At 36.9% G+C, this 12,155-nt stretch overlaps 1 protein-coding gene and 1 long non-coding RNA gene across 7 annotated transcripts in view; one reads left to right on the forward strand and one right to left on the reverse strand.

Moving 5' to 3' along the window:
- The first annotated feature begins 252 nt into the window (after window positions 1-252).
- Window positions 253-12,155, forward strand: part of LOC139966549 (ephrin type-A receptor 4a-like) — a 77,994-nt gene continuing 66,091 nt past the window's right edge. For 3 of the 6 annotated variants that reach the window (XM_071969701.1, XM_071969702.1, XM_071969703.1), the window contains exon 1: window positions 253-1,471. In XM_071969701.1, coding sequence (XP_071825802.1) covers window positions 253-1,471 — 1,219 coding nt within the window. Of the gene's footprint in view, window positions 1,472-2,039; window positions 2,080-2,392; window positions 2,458-3,156; window positions 3,328-3,800; window positions 3,912-4,321; window positions 4,492-5,034; window positions 5,155-5,749; window positions 6,390-6,538; window positions 6,633-7,084; window positions 7,167-7,381; window positions 8,106-12,155 lie in introns of those variants that run through there. The other 3 variants (XR_011792696.1, XM_071969705.1, XM_071969704.1) reach the window with 3 other exon arrangements.
- Window positions 8,087-12,155, reverse strand: part of LOC139966552 (uncharacterized) — a 39,930-nt gene continuing 35,861 nt past the window's right edge. The window contains exon 2 of the long non-coding RNA XR_011792700.1: window positions 8,087-9,916. This is a non-coding gene — a long non-coding RNA (uncharacterized lncRNA). The remainder of the gene's footprint in view (window positions 9,917-12,155) is intronic.

Here is a 12,155-nt window from a genome sequence, read left to right on the forward strand (position 1 = left end):
CATTTCAATGACATTTGACCTTTGAAACTATGACGTCATAAATCAAGTCACAACAAATGTGTCACCTTATGTTCAGAGGGCCCACAGAAATCATCAGTTAATGTCGGACACTTGGCGGTATCTGTATCTTAATTTTCAATAAAGAGAGTGTTCGTTTCGTTTTACAAATTGACTTTACGAGTCACTATCTGACATGGTAAGAATCATTTTGATCCAGGAATCATCTGCTGACATTACACGAGCTGCTTAGTTATGGAGAGGAGAGGACACATCTATTTGTTTGGAACCATTGCTGTCAGTCCAATTCAAATAATGTTTTTCCTTCTCAATTTAGCAAACTTATTTATGCTTTGCTTCGGAGAGGAAACTATTGTGTTTGATCAAGTATGGAAGCAACATATAATCCGATCAGAGGGACAAACAGTCACCTTACGCTGTATAAGTAATGGTAATGTCACAATCTCCCGAACAGAGACACTAAAGAACGACAGTCAGGCAAAGATTGTGATGAATTCAACGCTGCTTGGGAATTACACTGGCAGTTATATTTTCAACTCCACAAAGAATGGATCAGACATTATTAATGACTTAACTATTAGAGATGTCACCAGGGAATTTAACGGTTCCTTATTTCGATGCGTGGACCATGTTACGTTCAATTCAGTGGAGCTTACATTGATGGTGCTATACAGTCCAAGACGTGAGTATCCACAGTGTGCATCCAGCTCTACTTATCCAATATATTTCACTGATCAAATTGGTGAGCCTTTTGACATAATCTGTATCTCAGAAGAAGGAAATCATAGTATAAACCTCGCCTTACAAAACACGCTGACATTGATAAACGGTTCGTCCGTTACTCTTGGAGAGAATAAAACTCATCGATATGTTGAATTGAATGCTAAACTCGATAGTAAATGGAACAACAGTATGTTTTATTGTTACGTTGTGCAATCTTTTCCAGGGATGGTTAATTACAGTGCTAATTGTTCATTTGGTCCAATACAGTTTGTGGACGAATTAACTATCATTACGAATACATCGAATGTGTCATTTAAAGAAGGAAAGAAGATTATGTTTTCTTGTAAGAGTAATGTTGATGCTGCTTACAAACAATGGATCATAATATATATTCCGAAACATGTTTCGTATTCCAGTTCTAATGATTCAGATTATATTTACTTAGAAATGGATGTTAGTAATTTGACAAAAGATACCCTAATAACATTAGCCTGCTTTGTATCTTATCGTGGCAGAAACTTGACCACGAATGTAACGGCCTATGTCGAAACTTCTGGAAGTGAAGTCGTCTTTAAGTTACCTATTTTGGCACTCATTGTCTTTCTGATTGTGCTCTTACTGGTAATCGCTAAAGCGTGTGGAAGACAACTACATTGTGAGGCCCGAGGTTACAGAGAAAGAACCAGAGATCTGCGTACAGTAAACAAGACAGAAACACAAACTCGCCGAAGTGAGTGTATGATATTTCATCCTGTAGGATTAGGAACAGCCTTAGCAAACGCTACATCTTCATAAATACTGTTAACATCTCATATAATTCCAAACTGTTGTTTTCTGTAAGTTTGTAAGTCTGAACTTAGGCTAAGCCTTTGTTGTGCTAACAACAAGCCAGCAATATATTTGATCTCATGTGTATGTATTCTTGGACACACATTTTTGTAACGCATCCTGCTGGGATTAAAAAGCACATTGATTGCTATGCATAAAATTGATGGAGTTAATCATAACAAACACCTTTTCGGTTTCCATGCAATGGACATAACAACTTTGATCCATGTAAAATAGGTAAGGTCAGCGCGCGAAAATGAAATATTTACTGCATTTACTATGACAAAAGATAACTATATTACCTTACATGTATGATATATTACTATGTATAACCATATTTTGTGTTCCTAATTGCGTAAGGTAATTTCGAGGCGGAAGGAGTAAGGGGAGGGAGTGGAGTCGGGTAGCACGAAATGAAGTGTTTACCCCAAAACTATAATCGCTCTGTAAATTTCCATATTCTTTCACAGATGAAGAGAATATACCCGTAACAAGTCAGCAAACACAGAGGTAAAGCCCTCGATATTCAATACTTTACATTACTAAGTTAAACTTGGCGAGTCTCTACTTCATCAAGGCACCTTTTGCAGGGAGGGAGTCTCAGGGAAACATAACGAAGTGGACTTAATTCATTTTGTGATACAATTTAAAACTCAAGCCCTCCATTGCCTCATTTTACAGTTTGAGCTTTCCTCAAACTGAGCGTTTCAGTCCAGAATATGGATAGTTCTTCCGATTTTATAAGTTATTTAAGGCCTTTTTTTGTATTGTTTTCATCTCAGGGTGAATCATATTATCATTTTCTTTATGATTTTCCTCCAAGGTCAGTTCTTCCCAACTTGCCAGATGAGATTAATACTTCACAAGATGAAAGAGAAATCGAGACATGTAGGTTTATGAAAATTATTCATTAACGTAAAATAAACTTCAAGTGGCCAAAGTCATATTGTACAAAAAGTCTCATATGGGATATATGACACAATTTAAAACGACCTTCTATTGAAAAAAAAAGAAAAACAACTATAACGCGTTTTGATTTTGAATGTGTAAAACTCATTCTCGAGGACACTGTCTGAGGAACTTCAGATAGAGATGTTCAAATAAACATTTTGAATGTTTTCTCGCCAAAGAACAATTATGGGGAAACAAACGAAAAATAAAAACTAACAAATTCAAAGCTGAAAGATATTCGCGAAGTCAGGGTAGTGCATGAGGTCTGATTATGAATTTTATATCTTGATTTCATTACGTTTGACATGGAATCATAAATACATCGGTAAATTATTAACAAAGACTGTGGAATTACAGCGATTATGAACTAAAGTTAAAAGGATCGTTCTCGATGTTACCTAAACTTATTGAATAAACTGGCATGTTCAACTTACATGATGTGTCCTATTAAGTGAATAGTGACAATCTGTGTGGTTTTCAATGCTATTGGTGGCAATAGATCATATTAGATTATTGCAATGTCACTTATTAAACATGCATGATGTTCACATCATGTTTCATTCTAGGAATATTGAATTGTTGCTACATTTATTCTACAAGAGAAGATGACCATGTGCCTGTTTACTTTTCTTGTAGACTACTCTACAGTGACAACAGACACTCCGGAAAGTAATCGCTTATTTAACGAAGACGATATTTGTCTTATATTAAAGATGAAGACCGGGACACTTTACACGAGGTGGATGGGGACAATATCTGTCTCTCTTGGGGTCACCAAATGTGTAGTCCTAACAACCCTCTCTGATGGTAAACTGATATACACAATCGATTTATCTGATATCAATAACTAGAGGTATAGAATTAGATTTGTATCCTACACAAAGATGATTAGGACCTGGCTGATGTGATATGTTATAATTAGTTACATTTCAATTCCAAATCCAAGTATTACACTGCACGGTTGGGGCATTCATAATAATTTACTATTTTACAGCCAGTTTGGTGCTCCTTAACAGCAACAAACAAATATGACCCCCCCCCCCCCATCCACTATGACATGCTTCCGTGAAGAATACTACACGAGCAATAAAATATGCAGATATTAAAAAAAAAATTGCCAACAAATATTGAAGTGAGTCACAGATCTTCAAATTTGTCACATATGTTACATTGTCTGAAATATCGTTCAGTCATGGTATATCGTTTCGAAAGGATTTACTCACGGGCACCTAAACTAAGGCATATTACCAATATTTTCACCTTCTTCCTCGTTTCCGTAGATAGAGTTGTTAAACACAGAGGCATTCACTGGGATAAATTTGTGAAAACGTCTTTAGACCTACCTGTGACGAATCATGTTATGAACATTGAAGGAATTGGGATCGTATATAGTGAGTGCTTATTCTTTCTATTTCAGTATTTGTTTTAACTTTCAGCCGTTCTAACTTTATTCTACACCCGATCTTAATATTCAGAGATATGTGAAAAAGAGAAACAAGTTATGCTTCTTGCATGCCGGGAAGAAATCATCAGGCCTGATGAAGGCTGGTGTCAGGGCGTGTGGCTACAGCACCGTGACCCGAGGTCAATTATGGTGGCACGGGAAATATGGAGAGGGCCAAAATATGGGGAAAAGGATAGTGTCTTCTCATTTTCGTAAAATAATTTACGGAAATGTGGGTGCAATTTGTTGGCTTGCCATGTGAAACAACTACACAGCAACATGTTTCTCTTGGTAACTCCACAAGATCTAAGTGAATAATGCGATTTAACTTCTAATGTAACTATCTCTTCTTTGTAGATCAAATAAATATGATAACTGAGCATCTTGCGTGTAAAACGTTAGATAATTACTTGACCTTTGACCCAACCTCACGACAGGGAAGTGGGAGGGGCGTCACGTCAGTGCGAGATGTTATGAAACATTTGTCAGGAGTACTTGAAGGAATGGAAGTCATTAAATCATACGGGGTGAGTTTCGTACGTGACTGACAAAATATATAATTGAGCTGGTTTGGTTTCGCTGCAAACCAGTAATCAATCTTGGTTCCGTGTACAAACGGATATGTAAATGCTAAATGTGTCTCTTTATGAGTTTCAGATCTTGCCTTGTGATTAAATTGTGTCTAACCTACGTGAACGCTTATTACGATTACAATAATTGAATGTAGTTGTTGATTTGGTAGAGCAAAGGGCTCGTACCTCCGAGGTCCGTGGTTCAAATCCCGTACTGTTCGAAAATTTATTTACCCGGTTCGAATTTAAAAGTCAGTTCTCCGTCGTTCATTTAGTTTATAAAATTAGTTGACATTCTTTTGTTAAAGAGCCATGGTTCGAGTTTCGATGTATTGTTTACTACATATATATGATGTGACCTTCCCCCAGCTAATACAACACAGTAAATATAAACTATTAGATGTTTACGATGTAGAAACCGGTGGCTAGTAAAACACCCGACGATTACTGTCATTATTGGCAATCATAAAATCTATAAATTATTTCATTCGGCCACAGTTTCTCCATCCTTGTTTCTCAACGAAGAAGATTTTATACACCAAACAGGGACAATGTAAGCTGTATGACTTCTGTCTTGCTGGGGATGCACCAACGATTTGCGCCATCAAGAAATCAGAGGTAAACTTGTTGTTTCCCTTTATTGTTCTGCTGGTTCTATAAGTGCGTGTCATTATGCAGACGAAATTTGTCGAGTCTTTATAACATCTCCTAACATAATGTTTGGCTAAGGAAATATGTTTCAAGTAAAGGAAGTAGCCTGAAAAAAAATATAACATTATTCATCCATAATCAGGGACGATGGGCCAGGCGGGCACATGCCCTTCCAGTTTGGGGGGAAACCTAAGATGTGCTCGTTTTCATAAATTACAACAGCTTGTCGTTTGTAATCAAATTAATTCCTTTTTACCATTTCGTTCGTTCTTTATGTAATTTAAGCTGCTCTTTTGCTGAAAAAGAAAGAAAGAGATGGAAAACAAAGTGTACCCGTTTGTTGACAAACATACAAATAATGTATATTATTGCTACGAACGCACTGAGAGATAATTTTTTGTTGGAATTCTTTCATTCTTCATTGATTTATAATTGTTTATGTTTACGATTCCGGTGTAATGCAAGTTTAAAGAACAGCTACTCTCATATCATTGTTTCTTCCTTTGTCTTTCTTTTTTTTACTTTTTTTTACACCTGTTCTTACTTAATGTTTTGTATGTAGATGAAATCAGTGACGTTGAACCAATTCGCTCCAGAAGCTTTCTACCAAAATGAATATTCAGCAGAGAGTGATGTCTGATCTACGGCTGTTGTTATATGGGAAATTATTTCAGCTGGTGAAAAGCAACCAAATAAAACTATCATGAAAATAAAAATACACACGCTTTGTAAATATTATATCGATCAATAGTAGGCGAGAATAAAGAAGTAAAATCAGCTTCTTCGCGTATACCTTGCTTTGCCGTAACACCCAAAGCTATAATGTGGAAGTATATCGATGCTATATATACAATATAGCGATGTTGTCCAATTACATATAAGCGCTGCAAATGTATACTGCCAGACTATATAGGAGTCGTACTCGAATTAATCGTGGAGGTACTCACGACTGTAAATTGAAGATCCACGAATTTGATCCCAGTACGACTTCAGTTTATCATATATTTGGCTTTTGATCCGGCGACGGTAACCTTCCAAACCCACAAGTTAATTCAGAGGTTAAGAATATTGATAAAGTAAAATATACTAAAGAGAGCTCGCTGTGTTTGGCACGACTCGATTAGCTGTCTTGATAACAGGAAGTATGTTGTTACTAGGATAGTTATGACCACTGCTATCTGCACAAATCAACGAAGTTATAATGTTTAAGTAGTAAGTGAATGCTTCCTTTGCAAAGGCTTGTTTTATTTTCAAACACCTTTTACAAAGGTAAGGTGAGAGTAATAATTTAGAAACATTAAAGGTTCAACTACTGCAACGTAAGGATATCAGTATTGGTTTGCTTTTTCAGGTTATAAACCTTTCCCAATTAATGAGAAATACAAGCCAGGGGATGTCATTCCCATGCCAAAGACGCCATGGCCGGAGAAATATCTGCAGTTAAGGTAGCTTTATAGGGATTATTAGTTACAAATGTCGATTCTATACTGGCATTTCCAGGAACTCAACCATTACTTCATATGTCTGGTTTTACACGTTTTTGTATCATTTCTAATACTTCTGTTATCACTTACTGGCTGCTACCATTTTTTGACGACGAATTACACGAACATTAATCAACGAATTTAGGAAATAAACCCACAGCTGATAGAATGTCACTTTCCGCATTGGAGTAGTGAGAGGAGAAAAGGTTCCCTATACTGCTTAGCATCATTCAAATTATACACGATTTATCTACACCTGGTCTCCTTCCCCGACCCCACCTTTTACTGTCTTACATCATGGTCCAGGTATACTTTATTTCTTTTGTCTCCTTTTTTGAGGTCAGGTTAGACATTTGCTGAAGAATTTAGAATGACTTTTTCGACTTTCGAATGACTTTGTTATTGTTCCACAGAAACACGCTTTTATTTGAATGCTGGAGTAAAAACATGTCCCTTCGACCATCTATACACCATCTGAGGGATTCTTTTAAAACGGTACTTATTTTAGATTACAACAGTAAACAGTATTTAAGGAAACAACTTGACATCCTTGCTCGTTTTATCCTGTCTGCATGGCAGAAATGTTCGTACTTATACTATCACGGTGATATATCAATGTGACGTAATCAAACCCAGAAAATATGAAGAAGACAATGTCTGCTACAAAGTAGATATAACATATTTTCCCTCTGTTTTATTTTTCTCGACAGATTTTTGATAAGTTAATAGACAACAGCTTCTATGAGATACCAGTATCATCTTTGTATACACGGACGATTTCTCCAACTGACGACTACGTGGAAGGGAAAGAATGATAGAAGAAATACGCCTCAATTGAGTTAACAATTGATATATTACAAAAGCATTGCCTTGCTAAGCATTCCGGCACGTCTTGTATGCAAAGAATTAAATAGACACAAACCGTAACTACGTAAAACAGTATGATTAACTATAACTTCCATGTGTTACAAACAGGCAAATATGCTCAACAGTCACGGTGACTTATGGACGTAATTCAAGATTCATCATTCATACTTATTATTTATATTCGATTTTCAAAGACGTCTCAAAAAGCTTTGCAAAGTGGGAAAGGAACTGGGCAGATTCTACGCAATTGGCGGTTTGGCTGGTTCATTGAACCAGGGCCCCTAATGTCCAGGGGTCTCATATACAAGCTTGATCCCAACCTTTTGTGCCAAAGGATATAACGACCGCATGTCAGTCATGTTTCTGCACGAAAACTTGAATGAGACCCAACATTGTCTATACGTTCTGTTGTATTTCATTAACAACTGATGTTTCTAGTTGACAACCCACTGTGGGTGTCAACTGCTTGCACTCAAGACACTTGGACAGTGCATCCGACCTGCTTCGTGAGATAGTAAATCACATATCTTCGGCAATCTTTACTGGCGATGCCTTGCCCTAAAAGATTAAACCACTTATTTTATACACGGAAGGACGTAATATCGGCGATTATCTGCAGAAAAAGCGCCCTGAAATATTTCTTTTAGATTTCGATTTCCCCGAGTCCTTCTAAGTACTAATACCGGTGAAGTTTTCATCAATTTTGTGTTACATTTAATTATACAATGCTCTGATAGTTACACACATAGACTTGCGGAAACTGCAATCTCACGCATCCTCTGTTGACGACAGGACCTTTCTAATTTAGGCGGGAAGATATTAGAGACATAAACAAATAAATTAAATCTTCTGATATTTAAAGCTTTGAATTAACTAAGTAGCGTATTGTAATTGTGTTTATTATACCATTGTGTGGTAGCTACTTATCCTTTGTATCGGGATCTATTTAATACCGCAAATAACCTTCGAACTACAAATGTGGGAAGGGGGACATGGCTCCCTCTCTCGCTGAATTGACGCTCATGTTAACCATTTTACCGCACACACAACAGTCCATCGTTCTTACACTACAAGGTGCGCACAGTGACCAGTAATTGAGTTGTATGGAAAGGAACGGATTCTGTCACAAAAGTAATTTAAGTTTAAGAAAACAGTTTATCTATTATTGGCGACTATAGCAAATGAAGGTGAAGATTGTTTTCATTTATCATGATATATGTCTTTTAGAATTTATATAAAATAGCTTGTTAGATGCTAAGGGCGCCCATGAGATGAGATATTGTCGAAACTTTTATATCAAAATGTCTACTTTTTGTAAATTCAGTGTCTTGGCTTTTCGTCAAAATTTGAAATCGCAAAATACGATGATCATGTATTTTTTTTGCAAACAACCACTTTTGTCGTGTTCTCCACGACAAAACTGAAACTACTGTCAACTCGTATTAGAAATGGGAAAATACTTCATCTCTTTTGTTTTTAAATTACAAAGCAGGTGTCTCAGGTGATGGGCGACTATATTCGCTAAGGACACGCCTGAATATACAATGATAAACTTTTATGCTGCTAGTACACCCGACTATAGGTCTCCAGACAGCATCTCCTGCATCCAAATTGGATATGGATAAGTTGGTGTTGATACGTAAATAAATAATTAAATGTCACAGAATGTACGTTGAGACTTATATAGCAATTACAATTTCACTGGCAGCAAAACCTCGAGGAAGACACGAGGAACAGTAAAAAAAAAAAGGGGGGGTATGGCGATGCTATGAAGAGAGGTGTTTAACCATAGTGAAATGGGGTAAATAACACAATATGGATGAACATACAGTTTTATACAGTGTAGAAAGTATATGTCAGTAACAATATGATTTAAGTGAGGTACTCTGGCCTGAAAAGTTCCCAAGATTTGAATACATATACTCTTTCGATGAGAAATGTTTCCTCATTCAATGTCTTGATATCTATAACCTAGGCATTTCATTGGTATTGTTATCTTTTTTAAATGTTAAGTTATAGTAACAAATGGTATTCGTCATAATTGGGGAATGATAATATAAAGCAACTCTTAATCATTTGAATGAGAAGATACCTTCAGAGAAAAATTCCAAAAGCGATCTTCAACTAATTGGTTTAAAGTGAATAACACATTCCCTGCTTAGGATGCATGTAGTGCAGCTTGTAGGCCCTCCTGCAATTAATACGGAGAATGGTTTGATATGGGAGAAATATTAAATATGTTTGAGGAATGTTTCTATTCCATAAATGAATTGCGTTCGGTATAACAAGAATCGTCCAGGTCAAATCTAAGCATTCTGGTTAAATTTGCATTCATTCCATTGTACAGTGTTTGAGATATTGACAGTTGAAGTTGCCACCTTTCGTACCAAACGGTGAACTTATAGCAAACAGGTGGGACGTCATTGTTGCACACTGATCAATAATGTTTTGTTTTTGTTTCAGATTTATGTCGAATTTTATAATCCACAATTAGATGCATCCATAATGTGAATGTACTGCCGATTCACACATAGATTACAGTAACTACTGTAAATCTTAAAGTTTTGTACCACAGTAAATACTGGATCGTGCTGACAAATCTGATAAATCGGTAGCATGTGCTATTAAGTTTACAGTATTGGTGGCCAATGATGATTGCGGAAAAGACATTCCGATCAGAATTGATCTTCTTCAAAGTTATACTACATTTGCGATGTATCATTATATTCTAATTATTAAGTTGAATGAATATTTGTAACGGCCAACCTTAATAATCACGTAGCCTACTTACAACACACTCAAACTCACCTCTCGAAAGTCACTTTCCCCTCACAGCTCATACTCATGAAGAACAAGTGTTTGTTAAGCACTTGTGCTTGTTGTGAGATTATTTCTTTGTGTTAGTGTACTTTCATCAGATTATAAAATTATGAGTTATAGTGAGAAAATACTCTCAAACATAATTTCGTTTACCATACTGACCGGTGCTGTGGCCGAGTGGATAAACGCGGTGGCATTTGAAGCAATGAGGCTTAGCAATCGGAAGGTTTGGGGTTCGATTCCCGGCCGGGTCATAGTAAGGTGGGTTTTTCATCCAAGAGCAATCTACTCTTCCCCATCTGAAATGACTTTTCTAAATTGAAAAGATTCCAAATTTGAGTTCAAATGTTGAATTGGAAGCTAACCGACGTGTAAGTTGTAATCAATAAGCCCTTGCTGGTTTGTCCCACATTTGTGGTCGCTTAAGCGTCGTAAAAATAAAAATAACTGCTGAACTGCTGATTTGAGAATGAGGCAGTTAATGTTAACTGCTTCTTCAATGATATCACATGTTGTTATTACGGTATTTACTCTCCGTATTTGTGCAATCTAGGCTAAACCTGTCACAATGGCATGAAGAAGCCCTTTTGGAACATCTATACCAAATGGTTCGCTGTTTCGTATTATACCATAATTTTAAACCGGATTAATATATGATAATATAAATATTTGCTCAAACACGTTAAAATTTGTTACGTGTTATTCTATACAATGAGTGCAGATATGAACGAAAGAAGCTGATTAAAAGTAAACCAGATAAAAAGTAACCCGGACACTAATTACGGACGTTCCTAATTGTTTCAAACATACTATAACAGCAAGCTCAAATGGTTTCAATTACCATTGAAAGTAATACACGGAAGTACATGGGTCATATTGCAGTGTACGTTAACGTACTTTACTTGGTAAACTGACACGATGTTTGTTTACTTTTTTCTTTCTGAACGATGTTATAAAATGTAATTAGAATCAAACGAAACTGAAAGATTTTCGACATTCATGTAGCGATTTGGGTGATCATTCTGATATAACCATAGTAACAAGGGCGTAGGAACCGGGGGGCTGGGGGGGGGCGCCAGCCCCCCAGTGAAAAATGTGGAGGGGCGGAAGTATCATTCCGCCCCCCCGCTTCGCAAGTCAGAAAACCCCTCTTTCATTTCCAAATGAGAAAAAAAATCTCATTTGGAGCACCAAATTGCATCTAAGGCCAGGTGAAAATACAAAATTAAGTTTACAAAATGGAGTGGGTGTTGAAGTGTGCTATATTGCACCAAATTGCATCTGAGGGCACCTGGAAATGCAAAAAAATCCAAAGGGGAGGGGGACTCCCCCTCCCCTTAGACCCCTCCCCCAGGCCGGCCATAAGTCTTCAGCCCCCCCACTCAAAAGTACCTTCCTACGCCACTGCATAGTAACATCAGGTGCGTTTGTGTACGTGATACTTCCTGTATGCATTGTAATCCAAGAAATGTAAACTATAATCTCAACTTTATTAAAATCACATATTATTGATTTTAAATTGCACAGATATTGTCCAAAACGTCGACATGTAACCGAGCATATCCTACCGTGTATACTTTACTATACAGATCTTTACCAACAGGGCTGTAGTCAAGTCCAGAAGATCCGAGTCTATAGCCAGTCTGAGTCCAATTAAACATTGCCGGAACCGAGACTATACACCGAGTCCAAGTACACATGACGCTAAGAATTATATTGATTTGATCTTTACCTCACCTTGCCCCACTCACCTTTCCTTCCCACCCGTAACCATAAATATGCTCCTATAACGTGATC

The sequence above is a fragment of the Apostichopus japonicus genome, chromosome 4 (assembly GCF_037975245.1).
Source record: "Apostichopus japonicus isolate 1M-3 chromosome 4, ASM3797524v1, whole genome shotgun sequence".
Classification (NCBI taxonomy): domain Eukaryota; kingdom Metazoa; phylum Echinodermata; class Holothuroidea; order Aspidochirotida; family Stichopodidae; genus Apostichopus; species Apostichopus japonicus.